This window comes from Sceloporus occidentalis, unplaced genomic scaffold (genome assembly GCF_023333645.1).
Source record: "Sceloporus occidentalis isolate IW3139 unplaced genomic scaffold, rSceOcc1.0.p SCAF_6, whole genome shotgun sequence".
NCBI lineage: Eukaryota > Metazoa > Chordata > Lepidosauria > Squamata > Phrynosomatidae > Sceloporus > Sceloporus occidentalis.
The window spans coordinates 142,105,062-142,120,324 of record NW_028316986.1 but is presented as its reverse complement, the minus strand read 5'-3'; the positions used below and the strand labels follow the sequence as shown (position 1 = coordinate 142,120,324).

At 41.2% G+C, this 15,263-nt stretch overlaps 1 protein-coding gene across 1 annotated transcript in view; it reads right to left on the bottom strand.

The window, feature by feature from the left end:
* TINAG (tubulointerstitial nephritis antigen) overlaps nucleotides 1-15,263 on the bottom strand; it is a 59,176-nt gene that overhangs the window by 37,995 nt on the left and 5,918 nt on the right. Inside the window, exons 2-4 of the mRNA XM_089531138.1 lie at nucleotides 13,643-13,706; nucleotides 5,984-6,073; nucleotides 1,268-1,382 (exon numbers count right to left, since the gene is read on the bottom strand). Coding sequence (XP_089387264.1) covers nucleotides 1,268-1,382; nucleotides 5,984-6,073; nucleotides 13,643-13,706 — 269 coding nt within the window. The remainder of the gene's footprint in view (nucleotides 1-1,267; nucleotides 1,383-5,983; nucleotides 6,074-13,642; nucleotides 13,707-15,263) is intronic.

The window sequence follows — 15,263 nt, the reverse complement described above, 5'->3', positions numbered from 1 at the left end:
CAAAACAAAAAATTACAGTTAATTTGTGTACAGGGGCTAGATTCTCTTCCTCTGCTATTTGAGCTTCTGATAGAAGACAGAAATGAGACCTGTTCCTCTGGACCCTCTGCTCAAGGAGCACTTCCATGGGGTCTTTAATATAAGAAGCCATGAAAGAGAAGATGGCAAATGCATCGCCCATACAGACACAGCTTATATACCCTGAATGAGCATGGCCAGCCATACCACTAGGGAGCTTCCTCAGGCAGCAAGGGGTTGGAAGAGAAAGCTGCCCACTGCATGTGCCTCCTAAGCTAGCCTGCTGCATTCAGGTGCAGTGAAAGGTGCTGTCCCATTCCACAGCTGAAGTAGGCAAGCTGATAATTCTGTCTGCTTCTCTACATGGAATAGGAAGGAGACACCATCTTGTTCTTTCCCTCAGGCTGCCGAAAGTCTTGGTCCAGCTCTTGAAAAGCATGCACCAAGGAACAAGATGAAGAGAAGCAGCTCTGTCTCTCAATGTGCCCTGCACATTATGCAGTTACATCACTTTAACTACAGTGGCAACAATCTGCGATTTGTAGTTTGGTCAGTTGTGCTGCAGGAGCATCCTGGCTAAGAATTCTAAACACTATTCCCTCAGGTGCATAGCCCTGCATTTGAATGGTGAACAATAAGACAAATCCACTTATTGAATAGAATTCCATTCCACAGAATAGAATTATGGCAGTTAGAGTTAAATTGTAGTGCTATTACTGTGTAGTGTGAAAGGGTCCTTGGACATCTTTGGCATGAAAACACTGCATCCTGGCCTAGGATTACATCCAAATGGACATCCATTCAAGTTAACATGGTACATACAAAGGAAACCTATCAAGTTTCTTCATGGATATCTTTGGATACCAATGCAATACGGACCTTAGGGAACATGCTAGAGCAGGTGTGTCCCACAGACTTCTTTGTAATAGTTATGGGCAATATTCTGCTGCTACAATGTGATGCACACATAAATAGCTTTTGAAAAAACAAAAATTACTTTTTCCCCCATTACAAAAAATTAGAAAACAGTCAGCTTTCCACAATGTCGAGCTGAGCAAACCTCATCGCTGAATCAGAAATATTTGTGGTGTCGTGTGCTCAGTGAAATATATCGAATGATTGACACGTTCCTTGAGTGCTGTGCACAGCATGCCAAAAGAATCTATTATCTGTATAACTAGGGGATACAACTGAGAAGAGCTCTGTTGATGTTTGCTTGTTGAACAGAACCTTGTGAAAGGAAACCTACCATGACTGGTTTCATGTCCAGCAGAGCAGCAGATGGGGGAAATGTTCCAAGACGATGATTGTAACCTTCTTTCAAGCTCATCCCCCAAAACTGGCTGTAGTTATGAGCTTTCCATCTGCCTCACAAACATAACAAAAAGTGTGTATCAGTTATACAGATCATGCTGTGCTGTCTTCAACTCTAATCCAACTAAGTTTTAAGGCTTTAACCTTGATTTTATAGAGACAATTACTTTACTTATTTCACTTCACAGAGGGAATTACTGTGGAATTCTGGGAGTAGATGTATACCCATCAAGACTTTTTATTGTTTTTTCATTAACATATATGAAATGAGTATAAATGACAATTTGCCAATTGCCACACTTGCTGAGGCGTTTTGAGAACTGTAGTCCCCCAAAAAAATTTTTTTAAGAAAGAAAAAAAAACCACCCCAAGTTCTGCTACTTTGGGGGTTTTAAATTTTCCCTGCAACTATTTTCTCGACCACCTTTTTGCAATATATGTTTTTGCTGAGGAGTAAGACAAATCCAAGAGACAGGGATGTAGCTAGGATTTTAGGAAAGGGGGGGGGGGGGGTCCAGACTAAGTGCCACCATTATAATGGGGCTTGGGTGCGGCGGCGTAGCAGCACACACCATTCATTTTTCTAATGGAAGGGGGGGTCCAGACCCCAAGAACCCCCCCTTGGCTACGTCCCTGCAAGAGACATCATGGGGTATGTTGGACTATGACTCTGGAGGCCAAAGTTCAAATTCCCACTCAGCCATGGAAACCCACTGGGGGACCTTGGGCAAGTCACATGCTCTCAGCCTCAGAGGAAAGCAAGTCAAATCCCCTGTGAACAAATCTTGGCAAGAAAATGATAGGTTCCCATTAGGTTCACCATAAATCAGGAACTACTTGAAGGCACACAACAACAAAACAAATCCAATTATTGATGTATTTATTTATTGGGTTTGTTTATTTAGTTATTAAATTTATAGTTCACTTTTGTCCTGCGATGGAATCTAAAGCAGCTAAATGCACCCCTCTCCTAGTATGTTTAAATAGAGACTTACAAGTTATCTGAATAGAGCTATGAGGAAGCAAATTGCTGTTTCTTGAAGAATTGGAACTGGTATGTGGAAGGCTTCACCTAAGAAATGTTCGTTTTCATGATAGCACTCTTCCATGGTTTATCATGTTCAACTTTGCCCAGCCTGTCTGTCAGTTGCTTTACATGGTAATATCAGTGAGTTAGTATCAAAATGAATATTTATATCAATGGATACAGATTGCAATGAATGGATGTGTATGTGTGTTTGTGCATGTGCCTAATTTCAAACTGAGGCAGAGACATCAGTCATCCTTTAAACTGTGCTGATATCTGCTGTTGATAGAGACACATAAACCTATTAGAGAAATGCCGTGTTATCAGAGTAAAAGATGGAAATTGATTTAATATTATTTTTTCTCACATGAGTATAATTAATAGGAGGAAAAAGGTAAGGCTTAGTAAAATGCCTAAGGTACAGTACTTTATAACATTATGGATGTGATGCATAGATTACTACTTGATGGAATAAATGTCCTATATGAGCTAGATAAGAAATCATAAAAGCATTCATTTTCAAAGTCATAAACCCTGGCACTTTCCATCTTGAAAAAAAGTAACTCCGATATTTGTTTCTCATCATTTAAGAGTAGTTGGGTTTCTTTTTTCTAATTTGAAGGTGAAATACTGCACAAGTTTATTTCTAAGTATGAAAAGGTGCTAGAAAACATGCACGCAGTTTGTATTGCTCACTCAAAGATGGTGTGATAGAGCTGTTGTTTTTTAAGCATGTCCCCATCTACAGGAATGATGATTTAGCAAAAATTCTTAAGACTCTCATGAAAGGAAACAAGAGGCTTTATCACATGAGGAACCAAGAGAATTATACCAGTAGAATAGTGTCTTCGGTTGGGGCTTATCACACAATGCCATTTGTCTTTTGTTTTTCTCCTATTTTGAAAGCATTTCTTTTTATTAACACAAACATACCATTAATGACCTCATTTCTCACTATTGTTCCACCACAATTTCCAATGTGAAGGTTCACTTCCACTTTAATGCTGATTTTTCAATGATCAGTGGGCATGTTTGGATATGGCTTAGGTGCCCTGTGATCAGGTGAGAAGAAGAGGCAGAAATTTCAATTTGATTTCCTTTCCATTGGCAAAGTAGCTGAGAAACTTTATGGGGGGGAAATCCATTGGCAAATGACCTGTCCCATCCCAATTGGAGCTTGTCAGACAAGCCAAACTTTGTTCACATGCACCAACCACCATGTAACTCCATTCCAGAGTTTCTCTCTCTCTCTCTCTCTCTCACTCACACACACACACACCCCTGGAAATATAAGTGGGAAGAAGTCTTAATGTGTAAAAAACCCCATTTATTTTCATTAACCCTCAGCCTCTATGTTGCTGTTTGTTTTACCTTATAATTATAATTATAATTATTATTATACTTTATTTATATAGCGCTGTAGATTTACACAGCACTGTACATGCTGACAATAAAACAATAAAAATGAAACCTGCCAATGGCGTACATTCTACAAAATACATATAAAACAATAGGTAGTAATACAAGATAGAATTAGATAACATAAGGAGGCAACAGATTGAGAACATCAGAGATCAAATAAAATATCAGATAACAATCGGATAAACAGTCACACAGTGCCTGGGAATGCTTCCTGAACAATATAGTCTTCAACTCAGTTTTGAAACTGGTTAAAGAAATCATGACCCTTGCAGCTCGTGGGGGAAGGAGGTTCCGGGAGTGAGGGGCAACAAGTGAAAAGGGACGAATCCAGGACGGGGCAGTGGAGAGCCTGGGCTGGGACAGCAGACCTTGACTACCAGAACAGAGGGTATGAGTGGGAATGTGAGGTGAAAGAAGTTCAGATAAATGGGGGGGGCAGTCCATGCAGAGCTTTAAAAGTTAACAACAGAAGCTTATACAGTGGTACCCCGGGATACGAAAGCACCGCCTTACGAAATTCCCGGGATACGAAAAAATCCCAAAGAAAAAAACTGTTCTGGGTTACGTTTTTTTTTTCGGCTTACGAAAAAAAATTTTGGTGCTTTTCGGCGCGATTTCACACGAAATCGCGGCTTTCGCTATTAGCGCCTATGGGCTATTCGGCTAGCGAAAGTTTCCGGGTTACGAAAGCGGCGGCGGAACGAATTAATTTCGTAACCCGGGGTACCACTGTACTGAATACGGAAAGGGAAGGGGAGCCAGTGAAGGGATGATAATAGAGAAGAAACATGGTCACAGCGGCGAGCAGATGTAATAATGAGTGCCGCTGAATGCTGGACTGAAATTAAAGGACGGAGGTGAGAGAGAAGAAACCCTTCCAGAAGGAGGTTACAATAATCTAGTCGTGAGACAACCAGAGCGTGGACCAGAGTCTTGGCAGTAGAGGCTGAGAGAAATGGATGGATTTTAGCAATATTGTAGAGAAAGTATCTACAGGCCTTGGCTGTGGCCTGGATCTGGGGGATACACAGCAGAAAAATGAAGCCAAGACTGCAGACTCCCTGGACCAGTCAAATAGAGATGTCATCAACAGAAACAGAAAAGGAGTATTGAAGGGTGGACTTAGGTGGAAAGACAAGAAGCTCTGTCTTGGACATGTTGAGTTTCAAACGGCGGTGGTGCATCCACTGCGAGACAGCTGTGAGACAAGATTAAACTTTTGCTGTTCGAGCTCCAGAGAAAGGTCAGGGGTGGAAAGATACAGCTGAGTGTCATCGGCGTACAGATGATAGGAAAAACCAAAAGAACTGATCCGTTTTCCTAGGGACAATGTGTAAAGAGAGAACAGTAGGGGACCCAAAACAGAGCCCTAGGGAACTCCAACAAATAAGGGAACAGAGGACAAGGTCTGACCACCTGTGACTGCTGCAAAAGATCTATCTGACAAATAAGATTTAAACCAATAAAGAACAGAGTCTGAGAACCAGAAAGTATATCAACTAGGAGACAGTGATTCATGGTGTCGAAGGACGCAGACAAATCAAGAAGAACAAGAACAGAGTAAAGGCCATTCGCCTTGGCCCGCAAAGGGTCATTCGAGATCTTAGTGGGAGCTGTCTCTGTAGAATGCCATGGGTGGAAACCAGACTGAAAGAGATCTAGAATGGAGTCAGCTTCAAGAAACTTCCTAGACTTACCTAATTGCTGGCAGATGAAAGCCAGTGTCAGGATAGATTAGACATATAGATAAGACTAGCTTTAGGCTTTCATCTGCCAGTGATTAGTTAAATATGAAGACAGAAGTCTGTTCTATACCAATCAGGAAGCTCCCCCCACCCCAAAAAAGGGGAGGCCCTTTTGAAAGTAAGATTGTTTTCATTTATATTTGGGAGGGGGGCAAATTAGGAAAAGGGATTGGTGATAATGTCTTGGAGGAGGTACAGGGTGGCACTGGGTGGGCATTCCCAAGTGCTGTCTGTGATTAGCTTTTCGCACAAACAAAAGTTGCAATCCCAGAAAGGTTCTTTAAAATGCAATAAGAAAGAGAGCAGAGCAATTGCATAGTGTTTTTAGAAGTAACACTGTTTTAGCGGGAGGAGAGCCCCATGCGATAAAGCACCAAAACAAAGCTATGTGTATTCTCTTTGCCAATAAAACAGGAGTGCTTTGCTCATTAGTACTGCAAAATCAAAGGATTCTTACCCATAATTCCCATCATTGATTTGCTTAATTAAGCTGGGCCGCACGAGGCATGTTTCAGCTGAACATTTCCAACTGCTGTTTACACATCTGCTGAAATGGGAGCAGAACAGAGAGTTTTACATAGGAAAGTGATAGTGATTATAATTACAAACAAATGTTTGTTGAGGTGTCACATATGGACCTCAAAAGATGTGCTTATTAATCTGACTCCCTATAGTGCTTCAGAGCATACGGACTTCCATTCCTTCATAATTTATTTATCAGTTGTTTTGTGACAACTCAAGCACCATGGTATCCAAGATTCAAACCATTTTGAGACCCTCACCTCATCCACAATTAACAAACAGGCATTTGTTCATTTATCATTTCCCCATCCATGTATACCCTCCTTTTCCCACATCCTCATCACATCTCTGCTTGGCTTTGTCAGGGATCTCTCACTCTGTCTGTCATGCTTGCCTATCTCTTTTTCCATTTTGGGGAGAGATGTCCATCTCTTTTTTGTATATTTACCTTTCAAAGGTACACATTGTGGGGCACATTTCTGAAACTGTAGGGGTAGCTGGAATGCAACATTGACACTGCACAGTGAAGCAGCATATTGTGCATGTTTGAAATGTGTGCATTACTCTCTGGGCAAATTACAAATATGTGGAATCCTAGTGGAAGGGGTGACCTGCACCTATCTGTCAGTGAATGTTGTCAGTCTGGGATGCAACCTAAGTCAAGCCTGTGGGCTGTATAGAAAATGTGGATGAAATGAAATCAGGAAAAGAAAAAAGAAAAGAGAGAGGGAGAGAGAGAGAGAGAGAGAGAGAGAGAGAGAGAGAAGGCTGCTTTGCTGAAGTGAATTCACTGAACTTCTCTAATTCCTCTAGATTAGGGAAGAGTAAAGTGCAACCTCTAAATTAAAGATGTCCTCAAAGACAACTTTTATGGTTCCCCAAGCCTCCCCGGTGACACCTAAAGTCCTCTCATTTCCCCCAGTTTTTCACAATGATTTTGGGTGACTTTTTCACACCTAGAACAGCCAAAATGGCCCAAACATTTAATTTAGAATGTCCATTGACCACAGCCCTCCCAGTGTGGTCAGAAATGATGCAACATCACTTCCTGTAAACTCACATATTCTATTGATGCCGACTGGGTACAGCAAATGTTGGACTCCACAGTCTATGCAGTTGTCCAACTCTAGACAAAGGAGATTATCACACGGGGGAATGGGACTTTCTTGTCCCATCCCTGTCCCATCCTACCCACATGATTGTGTGAAGATTATCATATGACATCACTATCATCCCATCCATGGCACATTCTTATCGCACAATCGTGATAAGATTTTCAGAAGACGTTGCACTTATCCCATCCTTCTCCTTCCCCTGAAGTGACATCAGTTTGTATTAACAGAAACTTGCGTTAATAAAATGACAGGGCCACTGACAGGACATGGGTTGGATAAGTGCACACACGATAAGGACAAGGTAAAGATGGGAGCAATCCCTCTTTACCCCATGTGACAATTTTCATTGTTTCTGATGTCTTTTCTGCCAGAATATGGCTGCTCAATAGGACAGCTGCTGGTCTTATTTCACAGCACTATCAGTTGGATGCAAAGTTCCCTTTTCACATATGGAAGGGACCCCGATTTGGTGAAAGCTCCTTTTGGCAAGAGAGGAGGGAGAACAAATGTTTGTCTCTGACAGAGATGTCTAAATGTCTCACAAAACTACAGTTCCCAGAATTCCATAGCATTGAGTCATGGTGGTTAAAGTGGTGTGCAATGCAGACACAGCCCCAGTGGGTTTTCATGGCTGATGGGCAACCGAACTCTAGTCTCCAGAGTCGTAGTCCTACACTCAAACCATTACACCATGCTAGCTCTCAGTATATGATTCCACTCATGAAAAGTTAAGGTCCAATTTTAAAACACAAATTTCCATATAAAACATCAAAGCCCTGTAAATCGCTTTCTTTAGATTAAATCTGTTGCATTGTTCTAAAAGTGAAGAGTCAGAAGCTATCATTGCTAAGGCCTGTTACAGACAGGCCAAAATAAAGCTGCTTCGAGTCACTTTGGAGGTATGGTATTTCAATGATGCATGCGTCCTAAGAGTCCAAAAGCCGCACCAAAGCCACACTCCGGTCCTAAGGACTGGAGTGCAGCTTTGGTGTGGCTTTTGGACTCTTAGGACTCATGCATCATTGAAATACCATACCTCCAAAGTGACTCGAAGCAGCTTTATTTTGGCCTGTCTGTAACAGGCCTAAGTAACACAGACAAGGAGACATGTCTCCTATATCCAGAAATGGAATTGACATCAGGCTGAGCATTATGTTTTCTAAATAGCTCACAATGCTTAACAGGAAACTAAATACCAGTGTTGGTTTGAGCTTTAGGAAATACTATAGCTTGAATTTGTAGTACAGTAACTTTCTCATGAATATTGGTGTGTTAATGGAGAGAAGAGCTGGCAGTTTGGCCCGGCAAAGTACTTTGGGTTTTTGTTTCATTTTCTTTTATTAATGAAGTCTTTATAATTGTATTCCCTCTGGGGAGGGAGGGGAGACATTTTGGGAGAAGGAAATTTGGGCGCGGTACAAACTGCCAATAAGCAGTGTACTGGCGCCGACATTAGGGTTAGGGAATGTGCACCGTGTACATGCTCCCTCACCCTAATATGTCATGGCAACGTAACAATGACAGTGCCTGTATACATGGGCGCCATTGTTATGTAAGCGCTGCGGCACTTACGTAACCAGTGTGCCAGTGGTGCAATTGTTACGCCACCACCATGGCGTAAAAAGAACCCACTTTTGGTGGGTTCTTTTTCCGCCAGCAGGAAGCCACACAGTTTGGCGGAAAAACCACCACTGCCAGCTCGGACCTTCAAGAAGGTATATACCAGGTCTTTGTTATGTCCTGAAAGGGCCAATGCAAGATGTGAGAAGAAGATTCGAATTTGGAAGGTCAGCTATGAAGGAATTAGGCCAGATCTTCAAGTATAAAAATATATAATTGAATATCAAAGTCAGGATTGTTCATGTCATTGTATTTCCAATTTCTGTGTAAGGTTGTGAAATAAAGTGGACAGGAAAAGAATCAATTCATTTGAAATGTGGTGCTGGCGGAGAGTTCTGCAGATATCACAGAGCATCAAAAAGACAAATGAATGGGTATTAGAAAAAATCAAGCCTGAAATCTCCATAGAAGCCAAGATGATTAATCTGAGACAGTTGTACTTTCGACACATCATGACTCATTAGAAAAGACAATGATGCTTAGCAAGATAGACGATCGTAGGAAAAGAGAAAGACCATATTACAGGTGGCTATCGAGGTGGTTTCAACCAAGAAAGGCACAGACCTGAGTATGTGAGGGCTGCTGCCGTTAGACTTGGAGGTCACCATAAGTTGAAGTTGGCCCTCCCATATCTTTTATTTTAAAAAAGCTTTATTTTGGAAATATTGGCGCAATACAGACTGCCGAAAAACAGCAGCCTGCCGGTACCTGTTTTTGCTCCGGAGGGAAGCCGCAGCCGCCAATCCACACAGCTTCCCTCCAGCAGAAAAAGAACCCAAAAAAGTGGGTTCTTTTAAAGCTGCAGGGAAGGCGTAACAAGTGTGCCACTGGTGCACTCATTATGTAAGCACCACACAGCAATGTATGGATGCTGTACGGCACTTACGTAACAATGGCGGCGCCCATGTACACAGGGCCGCCACCACACACTAGGGTTGTGGGGCGTGCGGTCGCTCCACCCCACACAACCGTAGTAAGTGGCCAGGTTGGCCAAAGCACAGATCTGGACCATGCCAATGACACTTTTCTGCAGAAGATAACAATAACCCATTTGATTTTGCTTGGATGGGGGAACAGGCTGTCATTGGGGAAAATAAATAAGAGACACTTGAACAGGGGCAATTAATCTTTCAGATATACAGGCATATTTTTTTCAAGTTCAAACCAAGCACAGAGGGTGAGGTGCTGATTAAGGACGTTCTGGAGAACATAAGGCTTAACTCCCTTCTCTCAGACTGACATTTCTCTGGTCTAACCTCCTCAATAACTGCTGCTTAGGCAACTGCACAAATAACAGCTCTGGGAGAGGAATAACTGACATTTCTTTTCATTATGACTCTTTATACTGGGCAGAAGTTGGAACACAATGTCTGATTTTAGCGAGTCTACCTACATAAATTGAGAGCTTAGTGATACTTCCTTAACGTGTCATCAGTTGGATCTGTATGAATCTGGAGCCAATTGATATGACTGTTGTCTAATTCAGCAGGGTAAACTAGACAGAATAACATGAACACGTACTTAGGCCAGAAGAACTATTTTCAGCAAGTTACAGAATCAGAATAAATGTTCCTTGAACCTCTGCAGCCTTCCAGCTTCATTCTTGGCGCTGTATGCTGCCCTTAAAATAAGAACTTAGAACAGCCTCCTACAACCTGATGTTCACTACCTCAACATCCATCAAACACAGCCAACAGAGCTAATGGTGAGGTATGATGGGAACTGTAGTCCAAGACATCTTGTGGGCATCTGACTGTCAGCTCCTGATGTTCTGCCAAGAGCAAGCTTCTACAATCACTTCAGTGGAGGAGCTATTTACTGATTTTCCTATTGCCACAAAAGAAATTTCCTCATGGACCCACAGGACCAGAAAATGTAAATGCTATGCTACACTTTTACATTTTCACCAGCACTGAAATTCATCAGCAGAGGTCTGATTCTTCTAAATCCAAGTAGAAAAATATCCTGGGAGGAGTTGTGGGGAAACATCCTAACATCACAGAACATAAAATAGCCTTTTGGATTTCAAACTCATTCAGCACTGAACTTCAAGTAAATTTAGCATGCCAGCACCCATCTTTTTGCTTGCTTGTTGTGTGGGGTTTTCCCCCCACTAAACTGATGTTCCGCCAATATACATACAGATGTTTTTCAAATCTGGAGATATGTGTTTAGCAATTAACATAAAACATGCCTTTCAGATACCACAGTGGAGGAAATCTTAAACACAGCAGGCTCCAATGGGATGAAAAGATCAAAAATTTGTCCTGAGATGTCCTTCTTCATTTCGAAAAGAAACAAAAGAAAGTTCAGCTGAACATTGTTACATAAGAGGTTTTCAAAAACTTTACATAATTCTGGATACTCTGGGTCTGGGTTTCTGATCTTTAAAGGGTGTGTTCTAGTTCTTTCAAAGACACTTCATGATGTTTCTCTCTAGCATCTAATTTTTTAGATAGCTGTTTCTGTTCTCTTTTTTTTTTCTTAATTCATTTTCTAGATCCAGTATTTTCAGTTAAAATGCCTGCTCTTTAGAAGTGATCCTTTCCATCTCTTCTGCTAACATTTTCCTTCCATCTTCCAAAGCAGCTTCCAGCTGTCTGGTTAAAGCCTCACAGTCTGCAGTATTTTGATTGAACTGGAATTCTGTTTTCTGAAGACTTTTCTTCTTTGTTCGCCAACTCATTTTCAAGTTGTTTAGCAGTTCCATTTCTTCTGTTGTTTTTTTTTAACTTCTTCATACTTCAACTGAAAGTTGGGATTTTCCTCTTCCAAAGGGAGCTGTTCCAAGACCCCTCCACTGTCACCTACCTGGACCTGTAGCTCCCTAATGGCTTTGGATTTATCTACGCAGCTCTTCTTGCCTTCCAGTATCTTATGCTTGTGGTAGCCACCTCGAATAACAAGGCACAATTGCTTTGTTCAGGAAATATTTGGCCCATGGTAGTTTTCTCTCCTAACCCTTTTATTCTACTTTATATAACAAGAAACAGCTTTAGCTAGCAATCTAGCATTGAGCACTGGATTGGACCCAATGGCCATGAGGCTCCTTCCAACTCTATGGTTCTAGAATTGCAGTATAATGCAAACACCCCCTGTTCCAGTGTCTTGGACTGTTATACCAGTATGGATGGGCAAATTCAAACTGGGTGAAAGTAACACTAAGCATGCCTGGTTGCATACAATTATTTCTGTTTTGTTATGCTCCATTCACATGAAGTGCATACCCATCTGAACAAATCAGTGCAAAACAGTAATCATTCCTGACATGAGTCATACTTTTTTCTAATTCTAAGAAAAGCAATAACTTAAATTGTTCCCATTTTCTCCTAGTTTCTATGTGTTTCACAGTCCCAGAATTCATGTTTTTTTTGTTTCCATGCCAACATGATCTCACGGTGGGCATGACCTTCCTGGAGCTCTGCTGTGAGTGTCACCTCATTTACAAATTCCTTTCTCCTCTCTTCTCCCTCCTCTCCACCTCTGCCTTTATTTAAAAGACATCAGTTGTCTTGTTGAAAGTAACTTGAGCTGCCTTCTAACTATCTATGAGAACAACAATTTTAGGGCTCAACCCCACACCAACCCACCCACCCCCCTGGGAACACATATGCATGTAACCATTTTGGATGTCTTTCCAATGAATAGACATCAAATTGGGTTAGGTACAAAGTGAACTGAAAGTCACAATCATGTTAAAATAAAAAATAAAAACCTCTGAAAAGTGATGCTCTGTGAAACTTACAAAACACAAGTGTGAATAATCAAGATGACTTAATACAAGCTTATATGGTACAAAAGAAAAATCTGTAGGGGAGCATTTGAGAGTATGAGAAGTCTGTGGACCTTATCACACAAGGCACTTACCGCTGCCAAAATGTTGCCCAAACATTGCAGAAGCACCGGAGGTGGGATCATCCGTCGTGCTTCTCTAATGTAATTGAGGCTTCCCACTTTCCTTCCGTCACTGAAGCGTTCGTGAGGAAGCCTTGGAGAAGCCATTTTTGAATAATGGATTTTTCCGTTATTCAAAAATGACTTCTCAGAGGCTTCCCCGTGAACGCTTCAGCAATGGAAGGAAAGAGGGAAGCCTCAATTACATTTTAGAAGTGTGACGGATGATCCCACTTTCATGCTTCTGCAACATTTGGGCAATGTTTTGGCAGCAGTAAGTGCTCATGTGATAAGTCCTATATGACTGCATGAATTCATCCTGTATTTAGTGATGCAAGAAGCACAGCCCCTTACACTCCCCAGATATCTTCACATAAAACCCAGTGGGTTTTATATGGGATCAGGGAAGAGGCCAGTCAAGTCTCTCATGGAATTCACTCCCAAGAGAGCTTCACTTGGCCCCTCTTTGCTATTTAAACATGGCTTCAGCTCTTAATTGGATGGAGTACTGCATCAGGTTAGCTTATTTTTAATGTGAAAAAAGTTTTAACATATTTTAACTGTTCTAAATTAATGTTTTTAAGTGGTTTGTTTAGTGCTTTTTTAAAAAATTATATTACTGATAGCTTTAGTTATATTGCTTTAACATTTGTTAATGTTTTAATGTGTAAGCCATCTTCGGTCCAACATAGGATAAAAGTGGGATATTAAACAGACAAACAAAACACCAAAGATGAAATCATTTAGAGACTGTGCCAGCACAATGGCACAGTCACAAACCAGCCAACAAACAAAGATGTTGGCACCCTTTATTGTTCCAATATGTACTACCATTTTGTAGTAATTCAGACTGGCAAACCTTCTCAAGGGTCAACTCAGATTCTTATCAATTCAGAAGGAAGGTTATCTGATTATATCACCCATCTTAATAGATGTCCTGCTTGTTTTTCATTCCGGGTCATTACCAGGAGTTGCAGTTGTCTTTAAATATGGCTCCTTCTCCATGATGCTGCCCATCTTTGAAGCAACCTGCCAACAAAATTTTAAAAGAAGACAGTAATTTGCTTGCTATTAGGGATGTCATTGATGGTTCATAATACACTGAAGGCAGAGAAAGACATTTCTCCTCTGTTTCATGCCAAATAGAATATTTAATTTTCTTCATTGGTAAATATAATCCATAAATGAGTCATTTCCATATAGGTCCAGAAAGACTTCCAGAATGTATTCTCACAATGGTCCTTGTATAAACTGTTGAGAAGTCAGTGTACGTCCAGTATGATTATGCACATTTTTACGAAGATTTGGTCATTACATATTTTCACTTCTCTTAAGATTTTATATTGTGCACTTCTTTTAAGTAAAGCATGTATGCATTTTTAGATATCTGTAAACATGCCAGCATGCTGTAATGGTTTACTGTATATACTCATTTTTAAGTCTAGACCCCCAAAACCCAAGTGAACTTATCTACAGGTCAATATAAGTACTGTACTTTAACTCTTACTTCCTTTTTCTTTAAAAAAAAAAAAAGGAACCATCCCCTAGTCAAAGGCAAGAGTGTCATCTGTCCTGGAAGCACTGAGCCCTGTCTACTCTTGTGCTTTTAGGGTGAACACAAACAGTTATGCCTGCTCAAACTTTTTAAGTTCATTGGCATTGTTTTCCTTTGCTACATGCCCCTGGGTTTTATCCTGTACTTATGAAAAGTTCATATCAAAATCCATCATTTTGGCCCCCAAACCTATCCTCGACTTATACCTGAGGTCAACTTATAATGGAGTATGTAAGGTAACCATTGATTGCCATAAGCTGGAAATTACTTGAAGACACACAACAACAATAGCAACAACGACGCATGAAATGGAGATCTAGTGTGATTGTCTAGCACAGGGGTAGGCAACCCTTTTGAGCCGGGGGCCGGGTTGCTGTCCCTCAGACAACTGGGGGGCCGAAGCCAAAAAATAAATAATTAAATAATTTTTAAAACATTAAATAAATAAATAAATAAACCGGGATAAATGTAGGACAAAATTTTCAAATGGAGGGCACTTTTAAATAAAAAAATGGAGGACACGCGAAAAAATTTGCTGATTTTTTAAAAAATGTTAATATAAATGCATGTTTCTGAGGTGTCTATAGACAATTGCCCCACCATGCCCCTCGTGCGATACGCCAAAGGCCCCGGCGGCAATCGGCGGCAGGACCGGGCTGGGGCCGGTCCCAAGGCCTCGCCGGGCCGCATCCGGCCCACGGGCCGCAGGTTGCCTACCCCTGGTCTAGCAAAATGGGGATCTAGTGTGATGATAAAATTGTTTTATCTTGGTTGGAGGTCCCAGTGCACAGGCCACACTTCATGTTTCCCTGTTGCAAAAACATGGAGACAGATGCAAAAACAAAACAAACAAAAACCATGGAGACTGATGCCTACAAAGAAGCTTGTGACCTCACTGATATGCAGATATACTGGATTGCAAAAGAGGGGTCCCTGCTGAGATGCAAATGGATATTAAATTTCCTAGACGTTGAAAATCTCCCTATTGCCATATGGCCCGGGTTAGGTAAATTCGGAGGGAAAGAGGATTT